General features: G+C 28.8%; 2 protein-coding genes across 5 annotated transcripts; one reads left to right on the top strand and one right to left on the bottom strand.

Annotated features, from left to right (window-relative positions):
- Window positions 1-917: 917 nt before the first annotated feature.
- Tmtc4 (Transmembrane O-mannosyltransferase targeting cadherins 4) lies at window positions 918-10,371 on the top strand. 3 transcript variants are annotated; one of them, XM_012362667.2, is made up of 11 exons: window positions 918-1,318; window positions 1,415-1,640; window positions 2,667-2,850; window positions 3,182-3,361; window positions 3,502-3,959; window positions 6,627-7,010; window positions 7,080-7,187; window positions 9,433-9,574; window positions 9,652-9,766; window positions 9,950-10,132; window positions 10,225-10,371. In XM_012362667.2, the coding sequence occupies exons 1-11, from the start codon at window positions 1,273-1,275 to the stop codon at window positions 10,356-10,358; spliced, it is 2,160 nt and encodes a 719-aa protein (XP_012218090.2). In that variant the 5' UTR covers window positions 918-1,272; the 3' UTR covers window positions 10,359-10,371. The 3 variants fall into 3 exon arrangements, with proteins under 3 accessions (XP_012218090.2, XP_067208383.1, XP_012218091.1); XM_067352282.1 differs by having other exon boundaries at window positions 919-1,318; window positions 1,476-1,530; XM_012362668.2 differs by having other exon boundaries at window positions 920-1,318; window positions 1,415-1,530.
- Pbp49 (proximal sequence element A Pbp49) lies at window positions 2,673-13,598 on the bottom strand. 2 transcript variants are annotated; one of them, XM_067352285.1, is made up of 6 exons: window positions 13,458-13,598; window positions 13,162-13,380; window positions 12,900-13,086; window positions 12,419-12,703; window positions 12,084-12,322; window positions 2,673-2,848 (listed from the first exon to the last, which is right to left on the bottom strand). In XM_067352285.1, exons 2-6 carry the CDS (start codon window positions 13,356-13,358, stop codon window positions 2,818-2,820), a joined length of 939 nt encoding a protein of 312 aa, XP_067208386.1. In that variant the 5' UTR covers window positions 13,359-13,380; window positions 13,458-13,598; the 3' UTR covers window positions 2,673-2,817. The 2 variants fall into 2 exon arrangements, with proteins under 2 accessions (XP_067208386.1, XP_012218094.1); XM_012362671.2 differs by lacking the exon at window positions 2,673-2,848 and adding an exon at window positions 10,197-10,720.
- Between the last annotated feature and the right edge of the window lie 13 nt (window positions 13,599-13,611).

Below are 13,611 nucleotides of genomic sequence, written 5' to 3'. Positions count from 1 at the left end.
TGTATTATAAATTTTATAAAATACTTTAACTTTTATTACTCTGAGGCTCTGCATACAGTAGACAAAATATTAGAAATAGCAATAAACATTTAATATTAAAAAGAGAAATTATTTTACATCTAACAAGAGAATAAAATATATTAATTAGTTCCAATTTTTATTTCTTAATTTATGCATTAATTTTTTCTATTCTTTTTATTTTTAAAATAAATAATTCCAATTTCTTATTTCTAATATTTAATAATTATTTCTATTTCTATTTCCTATTTTGTTTATTGTGCGCAGGATCTGACTTTCATTTCTCACATATACGCAAATAGTGAGTTCTATGTGTGGTGATTACTAAACGAATATGGCGGCCCCCCCCGCCGCAAACGTGCTCCCCCGGTACAGCTTGTGCACCGTCCCTCTATTCCTTAGTCCGAGGTGTCTCCTAAATGAAAAGCTCCCATTGATAGGTCTGTTTTTTATAGCTGAACTGGCTGCACTAGTTCAGAGTTTATCTTTCTCCTTCCAATGTGGAGGGAAAAAGATAAACTCTGAACTAGTACAGCCAGTTCAGCTATAAAGAACAAACCTGATGTTATAACTGCGGCGTAAATCGGGCCGTGTAAACGTAATCACTGATGAAAGTTAATAGCGTTTTCGATTATACAGGATTTGAACGACCCAGGGTTGGTTAATGACGTCATTGCAACCTCTCCACCAATGAAAGACTTGCATTTATAGTAAAATAGTGATTGATCAACCCTGGGTCGTTCAAATCCTGTATAATCGAAAACGCTATAAGATTTAGGAGAAATCTGGGGGAATTTCAAATTTAATCTAGAGTAAAGATCTAGCATGGGTTAGCGACACTGGCTCTCTTATACTGTGACCAGTGATGCGCTGTCGTGGGATTTTTTCCCGTACGGAACCTCCGTGCGCATGCGTAAGCTGACGTCACAGCTAGACGTCGGCTGCTACCACAGATGTATCTAGGTGTACTATAGGGGATATGATAGTTTTCCCGCGTTTTTAATGACACACGACATATTATAGTGCATTATAATCAATTACAATTGAAATCAGCTGATATTGTGAAAGAAGAGGGTGAATTACTGAGGGTTCAAAGCGTTTGCTTAGTGCGCAGACGCAACTTTATTCCCACGACAGCGCATCACTGACTGTGACAGTATACTTTCAGACTCCATCAGTGTAATGTACTATTGATAAAGTTTATTTATACACGTTGAAAATTTAAATATCAACAAAAACAATGTAATCATTTTTATGTATACGAAGAATAAGATGAAAAATAAAATAACAAATTTGTCAGGTGAATTACTTTTACAGTTATATAGATAAAATACTTTATAAGATTGAACATTTTTGTGTGTGTGTGTGTGTGTGATGGAGTATTATAAATTTTCAGCTATATCGCCATCGCTTTCTCATTGGATAATTGTGATCTTGTCACTTTGTGTTATTAACAGTTATGACGGAAACTTTGTTTTTGATGATACTGAGGCTATTGTTAATAATGATGATGTACGTGACACACCAATATGGCAAATATTCAAAAATGACTTCTGGGGTACTAAGTTATCCCATAAACAAAGTCATAAATCATATAGGCCTCTTACTATTTTAAGTTTTAGGTAAAAAATGACAAGAGAAAATTATTAAGGATATGTAGGTTGTATATTAAAATATTGACAAAACTATAAAAATTTCATAAATTGTTTTATTATTTATTCTTGATATCTATGTAAAACTTGATCATAAATTTATGATTAGTTGAAAATTATTTAATGCTTATGTTTTGATAGAAAATGTATACATTTATTGACAAATTTGACAAAGAACAAATGTCACATATTAAATTTTTTATATGCTTTAACAAAACTAACAAATATTTGTATAAAATTTAATTTAAATTCACTAGTTGGTTATTCATTTAAAACTGCTAAGAGACATAATTACTTCACTCTACAACATATTCTGGCATTTAGTAATTGTTTACTATTTTATTTTCTCTCTTGTGGTTAATTTTAGAGAACATTTATATCCAAAAGTTTTTTCTTATATCAATTATGTAAAAGAGATATTAAATATATGTTTTCCAAGTGTTAAAATTTATGTTTGTAATATAACTCTATATGATTACCTCAGAGGTATACTTTGTTAAATCACATTTTTCAAAAATTAAGTTATTATCAAAAGACTATATATACTCCAACTTTTATCCAATGGCAAATGTTTTCAATGAAAATAGAGATGTTGTGTAAAGTTAAGTCATAATGTAATGTCACATTCACCAGGTAAACAATAGTTAAGTCACATTAAGATCATTCTGTAATCACTAAACTTCATTTTATGAAACATATCAAGGTTTGATATTATATCTGCGAATACAAAAAAATCTGCAAAACATTATAAGTATTTTATTGAGAGCATATCAAAAACGAAAAATCTTTTTAAATCCTTCTGAAAAATTATATTTATGTGACTTGACATAGTATACTTCTGAAGTGCTCATATAGTCTAAATCTATTGATGCTTAGTATAAAATAAAACATTTTTGAATTTCAACAATTTCTAGCTAATATATAGCTAATTGTATAACTAATATATTCTCAAAATCATTTATAATTATATAAAAATTAATTTTTTTATTCTTACAGATTACATTTTTGGTTAAGACAAGATTTAATTTCTCAAGACTTCCACATAATGAACATAGCATTGCACAGTATGGTTTGCCTATTAACTTTATTTGTGTATAATATGCTTTTGGGACCAGACGAACGGAATACATCATTTTATGCTGCAGCCTTATTTGCAGTTCATCCAATTCATACAGAAGCTGTAATTTAAATATGTTATAATCTATGTTTATTTGTATGTACAAATATGAGGGATTCAGAGGAAAAGTAAATGAAGTCCATTTTTGTTAATTGTAGAAAATTAGTTCTAAAGTTTAAGTTATTCTACTTGTATGCAATATGTGTACTGTTTTTCATAAGTACTATAGTTTCTTTTAATTTTAACTTAAGTATTTGCACTCATTTTTAAATTTATTCAGTGAAAACTGTTCAATTTTTTCTAATTTATATATGGATTTAAAAAATAATTTGGTCCTCTGAACCGCTCACATATAATATATTATAATATATTAACTTTATTTTCATGTTTTCAGGTATCTGGAATCGTAGGGCGTGCTGAATTATTATGTACTTTATTTACATGGCTATCAATTTTATTATATAACCATGTGATATACACAAAAACATTGTTACATGCATGGATTGCTATGTCTGCGTTTGCTATTTGTATAACCATAGCAATGTTGTGTAAAGAAACTGGAATAACTGCAATCGTGAGTATTAAATTTGCATCTTTATACTGAAATTTTTCATGTAATTACAAAAATATTTATTTGTGTGATTTAATATTTATTATATATTGTATTGTAATTTTTATTTTTATAATATAAAGTTTATTATTTTTATTTTTCAGGGTATTTGCGCAATATACGATATAGTTATAGTAAACAAAATATATCCAATTGATGTGATTAATTTTCTTTTATTTAAATATTCTAATAAAAATGTAAATAATTTTTTTAAATACAAAAATACAATATTGAGACTTTTTGTACTCTCTTTTATTACAGTAATACTTTTATCTTTAAGATTTAGTATTATGGGATTTTCTGTTCCTAAATTTCAACCAGTAGATAATCCAGCATCTTTTATGGATAATATATTTTATCGTATACTTAATTATAACTATATCTATTGCCTAAATACATGGTTATTAATATGTCCTATATGGCTCTGTTTTGATTGGTCAATGGGTTGTGTACCTTTAATTACTGGCTATGACCACAGGATTTTTATGATCATTATGTTCTGGGTATTATTTGGAATATTGATCATGCATACATTTACCTCTCGTAAGGATAAAACTTTAAGGTAATTTTAAAATCTTTAAAAATTTGGGAAGATATATAGGGTAGTCTACACAACTGAGCCAAGTTCTAGTATTTATTCTGTTAAAGATAGAAAAAAAACGGTAGAGACAAAAGTTGAATAGCATAACAAGAAAAATTTTTCTATTGATTCATTTTTCTTCGTAAATTCAACGGTGCATCAGAAAAGTACAATTGCACTTTTAAAAAAAATGGAATTATGTAATTTTTATTTGTATAAATGAGTTCTTCTGAATATTTTGTGTATAAAAATATTAGGGTAAGATGCTTGAAAAGTAAATATTTCATGAGGTACTTAAAATTTTTGAGTAAGACTTTATTCAAGATGATGTTTAAACGTTCTACCGTACTTATTATTACGGATTTTGAGTATAAACACTTGAGGACGCGTAAAGCAGTATCAATTGATCATATAGTAATTATTCATAGTAATTATAAATATAAAGTATATTCGCGTTTATTTGTTTTTATTGATGACTTAAAAGGACGGATTAAAATAAATTGTTTAAACGTAAATAGTGATCATCTTGATGCTGTGCTGCAGTACATAAAGAAATAAATCACAAAATGTTATGTTACGGTGGAACATTTAAACATCACCTTGAATAAAGCATATATTTCACTCAAAAATTTCAAATATCTCGTGAAATATTTACTTTTCGAAGGACTTTATCCTAATACTTTTATACATAGAATATTCAGAAGAAATATTTGTTTATGCAAAAAAATGTATTACATGAAATGTGTAAAACATGAAATGTGTAAAACATGAAATGTGTAAAACATGAAATGTGTATTTCATATTTTTGATGTACTTATGAAGAAAATAAATCGATAGAAAAATTTACCTTGTTATGTTATTCAACTTTCACCTCTATCATATTTTTTTATCTTTATCTTTTATTTTTCTATCTTCTATCTTCAACAGAACAAGTGCTAGAACCTGGCCTAGTTATGTGGATCACTTTGTACTTATTGTTAGGGTGAGTTATTTACTATGACATTTGTAAATATGACATTTTTCGAAAATTAAAGAAGATACGAAAAAGTGTTTTGATGAATAAAAGTTGTAGGATTTCGAGGAGGGAAAAAGATGGTAATATTTATTTTACTTTGGAATGATCTTGTAAACATCCGTCAAGGTTAACATAAAAATCTTAAATAAGAATCCCCATTTTTTGTTGCATATTCTTGTAGTTGATATTGAGACGTTTTCAAAATACTTGTTACAACTTCTGTCTGAAATACTTTTTCGTATTTTCTTTAATTTTTTAGATATTCGCCTGCGGCATTTAAAATGCATATACAAGAACACCCTGTATATGGTAAAAAAATACACACGCACACACACGCACGCACACGCATAGTGTGGCAAAAATCATGCTACATGCATAATAGGATAATTACTCAAACAAAAAATAGGTTAAAAATGTAGGATAAAGTTTTTTATACGAGGTTTTATTTTTGAGAAAATCGATTTTGAAAATTTTTTAAATAATATATTTTTGCTCTTTTCTTAACTAAAATGGTTTTTAATAACCGTTTGTCATATACATCTTGGAATTTGTTTCAGTAGCGATTATCAGAATATATATAAAAATACAAAATATTATTGGGAAAACTAGGAATAAAAAATATACTTGATATTTTCTACATAGGTCCACCTTTTATCCCAACCACTCAAGCCATAAAAAAAAATTGTTTATCCAAACCCGCGCGCTGGTTGCCGCGTTTGCTGACAATTGATCAAAAGCGCGTGCGGCTGGAGCATGAATTGAGATTCGAATCCGCTCCTGCATTCCCCCTACTCACCAGATCTGGCTCCCAGTGACTTCTTCCTCTTTCCAAATTTGAAAAAATGGCTCGGTGGAAAAAATTTAGATCAAATGCTGCCGTGGAACACGCTGTGAATGAGTATTTTTCAGGTTTGGACAAACAATTTTTTTTTATGGCTTGAGTGGTTGGGATAAAAGGTGGACCAAATATATTGAGTTGAAAGGAGACTACGTTGAGAAATAAATTTTTTTCCACCCAAAAACATGTGTTTTTCTTAATTAGGCCGAGAACTTTTCAATTGACCCTCGTATAACTTTCAATAATTTATATAATTTAAAATTGTTTTTATAAATAAAATATACTTCTTTTAATAGTTGCCGCGTTGAATTTGACAACAAATGACAGAAAGGACCACTTTTTCCAACGTCGTTAACGTTAACCGACGATTTTAATTTGTTAATAGAATTGCTAACATGAAGAATAAAATATCTTCATTAAAGGTGATAAAAATTTTAAATCTTTCTTTTTTGATGATCATATTTCATTCATGTTAGCAATTCTATTAACAAATTGAAATCGTTGGTTAACGTTAACCGACATTGGAAAAAGTGGCCCAAAATCAAAGATATTTGATATTATAATTTTTCAGTTTTCAAAAAATAAAATCTCATTAAATTATTTTGCCTTAACAATAAAGCCTAGTATAAAAAAATTCCATTCTTTCAATTTATTTTTTTATAAGAAATCGCTTTGTTTTTTATGTCATCATGATTTTTGTCGCATTTTATATACATATATTGAACCATGATTATGTATAAAATATATATATATGTATGTGTATACGATGTGTAAATATATACGATTTTTTTTACAGTTACATAATTATGGGACTTGCGATACTGATTCTTCCATTTTTGCCAGCTAGTAATATCTTCTTCAATGTTGGATTCGTTTTGGCAGAGAGAATATTATACATTCCTTCAGCAGGATATTGTTTATTACTTGTTATTGGTTTGCAAAAATTTTCTGCGAGATTTTCTTTGCCTCAAGCATCATTGTTAGCATATATGATTCTTATTATATTATTGTTTGCACGTTCCTGGATAAGAAGTAATCAATGGAGAAACGAAGAACTACTTTTTCAATCTGCATTAGATGTATGTCCTTTAAATGCAAAAGTACATTATAATATCGCAAAAAAGGCTGCAGATGCAGGATATGTAGATCTTGCTAAATTAGAATATCAGGAAGCTTTACGGTATGTATAAAATATTAATATTCATTTTTTTCATCAATAACATTTATGCTCTCTCTTTTCATGCTGTAGATTAAATCCAAAATATGCTCAAGCTATGAACAATCTTGGTAATTTACTCAAAGATCAAGGACAGCTTTTAGAAGCTTTGAGTTTGTTTAAACAAGCTATCAATCTGCAGTAAGTGGAATATTATCACTTTATCAGATTTAAGTTCTTAAGTGTATATTATATGTATATACAAGGTGTAGAAAAAGTTCCGGAATAGCTTAATATTTTGAAAATTATATTTTAGAAAAATATATTTTAGACAAAAGTTATAGGATATGATGTGTTTTGTTCAATAGTTGTATCAGTTTTACCTTGGCAATCACCTTTGAAAGTCAAGTCAAGATCACATAAATTTTTTGACATGGAATCCCCTATTTTTTGTTACAGAATCTTAAAGCCGCTGTCAAGACTATTTTAATGGTATATGATATTAATATTTGATGGTAAATTATATTATCTGAACTATCAAAGTTAAGATACCACCGGCATAACGCAACCCAAATTGTCAAGTGCAACTTTGACTAGTGTATGTGTGTATATGTGTATGTCTATTTATTTATTTATTTTTGTGTGTGTGTGTGTGTGTGTGTGTGTGTGTGTGTGTGTGTGTGTGTGTGTGCGTGCGCGTGTGCATTTTTAGATTAGTTGTTCAAAGTATTGTCTTCCAATTCTCAGGCAATGGGCTAGTCCGTACTAAAAATTTGAGACTGCATTTCTACAATATGCTTTAGATGTACTATAATTTAGATAAGTAACTATAGTTTACGAGGCAAAACAAATATATAAAGCATATTGTAGGAATGCAGTCCCAGATTTTTACTATCGACTAGTCCATTGCCTGACAGTTATAAAATAATACTTTGAACAACTAAATACGCGCGCACGCGCACACACATACACAACAAACAAATACATACACCAGTCAGACAAATCGCACGTACTTAGTATAATTTGTTACGTTAGTTACGTTATGTCAGCGGTATCTTAACTTCCACAGTTTACAGATTACGTTATTTATTATTAAACATTAGTGTCATGTCATCGATAATAGTCTGATAGTGGCTTTAAGATTCTGCAACAAAAATAGGTTTTATTTCAAAAAATTCATGTGACCTTGACCTAACCTTCAGAATGATCAAGGTCAAAATGACACAACTATTGAATAAAACACATCAAATCTTACAATTTTTGTCTAAAACATTTTTTTTCTAAAATCTATCATTTTCAAAATATTATGCCGTTCCGAGTATTTTTCCTCTTACTCTGTATATGCATAATTTAAAACAACGTGTTTTTTATCTATAAGATTTTTATAAAACATACATTTTGAAATCGCTAAACACGAATCTTGTCAAAATTTTTAAAGTTAACATGGCATTTCCATCTTCTAATATAGAAGATGGAAATTTGAACAATAATTGTATTTTTTTATTAAAAACTTAATTTCTAAGTGTTTTTATGGTCTTCAAATTCAAAACCAATAAACAAATTTTAAAATTGAAAAGAATATATTTTATAAAAAATGTAAGATAAAATTTATTATATTTCTGAAATTTTAATTTATATATGTGTAAACATAATTTTAATTAAATGTCCAGAATTATTTTTAACTTTAATCACATTTTATTTTATTTATTTTTTTAAATTTTTATTATTGACTATTTTAATTCTATAGATCAGAGCTCGGAATTATTTCATCTTTTCGGCCGATTCTCGTGGTATACGCCTCCTTTCCTCTCCTTACCGCGCGCGCGGCAGCCGCTAGGGCCAGCGCCGCCGAGCGTTAGGAGCGGCAGTATCCGATTAATGTTGGGTTCTTCTCCCTTGATCATTAAAAGTTAAAAAAATTTATTAAAAATATTTTTTTTATTTTTAAATTTATTATGTGGAATATTTCAATAGATTTTCACCTAACCCATGAGGTACTATTGCTATTGAGGAAAAAAGTATTTTTAATAAGTTTTTTTAACATTAATCGGATAGCGCCGCACCTAACGCTCGGCGGCGCTGGCCCTAACGGCTGCCGCACGCGCGGTAAGAAGAGGAAAGGAGGCGTATACCACGAGAATCGGCCGAAAAGATGAAATAATTCCGAGCTCTGTTATAGATCGTTAAAATTTCTCGAAAAAATCTTATATAAACTCCATCGTTCAAATTTTTAATTGCTACATTAAATAAATTCATGATTATTAAAATTTCGATTGCAGATTTCAATTTAGCAAAAAAATCTTAAATGTGCATATAATTTTTACATAAATTTAATGGTGCTTTCATAGGAATTATTTTTGGTAATAAAACATTTTTATTTTTTAATAATTAAAGAATTAAGATGAATGGCTGTATCTGTATGTAATGACGAGAATCTGAATTTCAGGGAAGACTCGGCTATAGCGTGGATGAATCTAGGTACAGTTCAATCAGCATTAAAGCAGTATGAAGAATCAGAGGCGAGCTACTTTAGAGCTTTACAGCAACGATCAAATTATCCAAATTGTTACTATAATCTAGGTGTATTAGTAAGTAAAATAAAATCTTAGATTTAAGCTCTTTTTGAATATCACGTTAGAAATCACATTAAAATTTGTTTTGATAGTATCTCGAACGGAAACAATATGATAAGGCATTGAAAGCTTGGATAAATGCAACTAGCCAGAAACCTACCCATAAACTAGCCTGGACAAATATGATAATATTATTATATGATTTAGGTTTGTACGAAAATGCATTTGAATTAATAATAAATCTTTTGCATATTTTCATATAAATGTTTTCATATAAATAAAGAACACACACACACACACACACACACACACACACACACACACACACACACACACACACACACACACCCCCACGCGCGCGCATGATTTCAAAGTAATGTCAAATTTTAGATAGGCTAGAAGAAGCATTAAGAATGGCGAATAAAGCTTTGAAATTTATCCCAAATCATGCTCCTATCTATTGTAACATTGCTAATATCTTGGGACAAAAAGGAAAATACGAGGAAGCAGAAGTCCAATTCAAGCTGGCAATATCGAAAAATCCTATGGACCCTATTATTTATGCAAATTTAGGTATGAAAAAAATATAATTTTTTGGAAATAATTTAAGGCAATGTATGAAATAATTTAAGACATGTAAGAACTCTACGATATTTTTTATTCAGGTGTTCTGTATCATCGTTGGAATAAATTAAATGCAGCAGAGCAAATGTATAAAAGAGCATTACAATTAAAACCAGATTTAAAAAGTGCGAAAGACAATATGAAAAGTTTATACACGTTGGGGACAATAAAGTAATTTTTTACCTCGACATTGCGTGTTACAATTTTCCAAATATTTTTTAAATAACATTACAAATAACTAATAAATAGAAGAGAGACGACTAGATATTGCTGCATTTTCTTACAGACAATAATTCTGGCATACAAGGATAATTATACGCTTTAAAGTTTCCTACTTTTTTACTGTCAACATAATTATAAGATTTGAAACATTTATTACAGAAATAACTTATATCATGTGGAATTCTGTCATGTTCTGTTATAATCCAATGTACATTGAGTATTCCACACATAATGCAATTTTTCCCAAAGAGAGGTCTTATTCTTTCTATTTTTGGATAAGCAGACAACGTCAAAATATCATCCACAGTCACTAACCTAACACAAAGAAAGGATGCAATTAAAATATAGGTAATTAAAATACAGCGTGTCTTAAAAATAGCGCTACCATTTTGTTTAGCCGCCATTTTTGTTGGTTACGTTTGTTTTAGTTGCTATTTGACAGTCGTATAGTGTGGACGCTAACAATTTTATCATGAATAATTTGACGCCTGAATAACGTGTTTTAGTTATTAAAACATTTTATCAAAATGGATCGTAACATTGATTATAACATGGATTATAACATTGATTGGCCTCTCCGTTCTCCCGATTTAACCGCCCAGATTTTTTTCTTTGGGGATATTTAAAGGGAAAGGTCTACGCAAACAAACCACGCACACTTCAACAACTCAAGAACAATATTCGAGGAGAAATTGTTCAAATAACTCTAGAAATGTGTCAAAATGTTATGCAAAATGTGGTTGAGAGAGCACGCATATGTAATGCAGCCAGAGGCGGACATTTGGCAGATATCATATTCCATACTTAATGCTAAAGAATAAACTACTAAAATATACAAAAAAAAAATGTTTTATTTAAAAATTATAAAGGTTTAAAATGGTAGCGCTACTTTTAAGACACCCTGTATATTATACTGGTCTGCAAAATTACTTTTTTATGTATTAAATCCAAATTTTACCTCAAAAAGTGCATGTTACATCAAGATTTTATTTTAAAAAACCAAAATATACAAAAATAAGGATTTTAGCCATATTAATGATACTACTAAAAAAAAATTAATTTTTTTCATCAATAATAATTGCATCATCTTAAAGTACTTATTCCATTTAAAATTAATAAATAGAAGATATACAGAAGAAGTGTGATTTATACCATTTCTATGTGATACATTCTCGATTAATTAGAATTAATATCACTCATACGACTAAACGATTTATCTTTACGATGAATAAGCGGTTTGAAATTTAATACAGAAAAAGCATAAAATAACAAATACATGTTGGGGATAAAGTAGGACATCGTTTTTTATAAAAAGACTAGTTTTAAAAATCGTAAGAAAATAAAATTTATTTTAAAGAGAAAAATTAATATTTTAAAATGTGAACGAATTTTTTGTCAATATAATTTTGTAAATATGGTAAAATTGCAATGTTTTCCTTAATTTTTAAAAATTTTGATGTAATACACATTTTTTTAGGATACATTTGAATTCAGCATACAAAACAATCGCGGAAAATTATGTTTTTCTAAATATAATTTTATCAAGGATGCAAACATTATAGATATATAAAATTTGTTTGATTTTAAATTATACTTTTTTCTGTTCTTTGACAGCATTAGAAGATTACTGCCAAAACTTGAGCAAAATTAAATGTTAATAAAAATTAAGAAAAATTACCTGGCATCTGACAGTACGATTAAGTGTTCACAACAACCTTGATGCTGATACACCCATGGAAAACCAAATCTTGCGCAAAGAGAATTTATCTTAACATCCATTGATGCAACTTTAAATGGGCCTATACCGCGAATTGCTGCCCATTCTAATATGACACTGCTGTAATCAATGTTGGCTGACGCACTAGTGTCATTATAAAAAGTATCTTCTATATAAAAAAATCCCGATTTATAGATATGCTAGAATAATAAATTAAGATATAATTATTTTTTATTACAAAACACAAATAAAATATGCGAAAAACATGCATAAAAACATAACAAAGAAATAATTACTTTTGCTGTTGGTCCAGGCTTTTGATTTGGATTTTCACTAATTTCTGTTGCAATTGATAGATCAGATTGACATACTATCTTTCGACGTAATTCATAAAGAGTTTGACATCCCGGTATGGATATGACATTTTTAAGTTTAAGAACTGGTGGTGTGTTAAATGGTTTATATCCCATAGAACGAGGCTGGCTTTGAAATGGCTCATAGATTCTGACATAAACTAAAAATTCTTCATGTGGTGTCATAGAATCTAGTTTGGTATCACAGATCAATTTTGAGTCATCATTCTAAAAAAAATTAAATTACAATTTTAGTATTACGTTTTACTGATGAGAGAAATAGATTCTTAAGAATCATATATATTAAACAACTAATAGAGCAATCATACATTATTAATCAAACAATAATTTCAATAATTTAACTCAATTTGCACATATCACTTTTACTATTATAATGAATTTATAAATAAATATACATAATTACTTTAAAATTAATTGGAATTCCATTTTGAAACTTTGGCTTCAGTGAGACTTCCTCAGACAGTATCTTTAATACTTTAATTGTTTCTAATGAAGTATTATTTAAAATATTTGCAGGCATATTAACCCACCCCTGTTTTTCTCGTTCTTCTGTATTGGCTGCTTCAGTTGGTAATGTTAAATTATCAATACTATAAAATTAACAATGATTTAATACAATAGTATCTCCCTTATATATTAAATTTTGTATGCATTACAAAAGATACCTGCAATAATGTGTCATTAAAAGTGTCCTCGTTTGAGAAAGATCTGTGCCCATAAGTTGGAAAACTTTTTCTTCACTTTGCTCGTCTATTTTATGACACATATAGGATTTTAGTAATTCACTGTATTGCTGAAAGTAATCCTTCAGATAAATCTTTGGTAATGTTTGACGGTCATAAAGCCGGTATACTTGATCCATTGTTAACTTTACAAACAATTATCTGAAATCGAGAAGTAAAATTATTGATATTATTTTTACAGATTTTAATATTCTATTTCGATTTATACTTATCATAACCTCTGGACAGAAAATAAAAGTCTACACTTGATGCGACAACTACAATCAGGAAGCATAAATAAATATTTCAAAACATTTCGATTTCACTTTTATTATTTGGAAACATCATCTCAATTTTTCCCAATTCTGGTCAATTCTGGCATCACTAGTGCAG

The sequence above is a fragment of the Linepithema humile genome, chromosome 3 (genome assembly GCF_040581485.1).
Source record: "Linepithema humile isolate Giens D197 chromosome 3, Lhum_UNIL_v1.0, whole genome shotgun sequence".
Lineage (NCBI taxonomy): Eukaryota > Metazoa > Arthropoda > Insecta > Hymenoptera > Formicidae > Linepithema > Linepithema humile.
The sequence above is the reverse complement of the archived record's forward strand: the minus strand, read 5'-3'. Positions and strand labels throughout refer to the sequence as shown.

Excerpts from the sequence above, each read along its gene's own strand:
- Pbp49 (XM_012362671.2), bottom strand. The coding sequence starts at position 13,358 with ATGGATCAAGTATACCGGCTTTATGACCGTCAAACATTACCAAAGATT. Across the intron at positions 13,087-13,161 it reads TTAATGACACATTATTGCAG|TATTGATAATTTAACATTAC; the intron begins GTATCTTTTGTA and ends TTAATTTTATAG. Across the intron at positions 12,704-12,899 it reads GAATTCCAATTAATTTTAAA|AATGATGACTCAAAATTGAT; the intron begins GTAATTATGTAT and ends AATTTTTTTTAG.
- Tmtc4 (XM_012362667.2), top strand. The coding sequence starts at position 1,273 with ATGTATACGAAGAATAAGATGAAAAATAAAATAACAAATTTGTCAG. Across the intron at positions 1,641-2,666 it reads CTTACTATTTTAAGTTTTAG|ATTACATTTTTGGTTAAGAC; the intron begins GTAAAAAATGAC and ends TTATTCTTACAG. Across the intron at positions 2,851-3,181 it reads ATCCAATTCATACAGAAGCT|GTATCTGGAATCGTAGGGCG; the intron begins GTAATTTAAATA and ends TCATGTTTTCAG.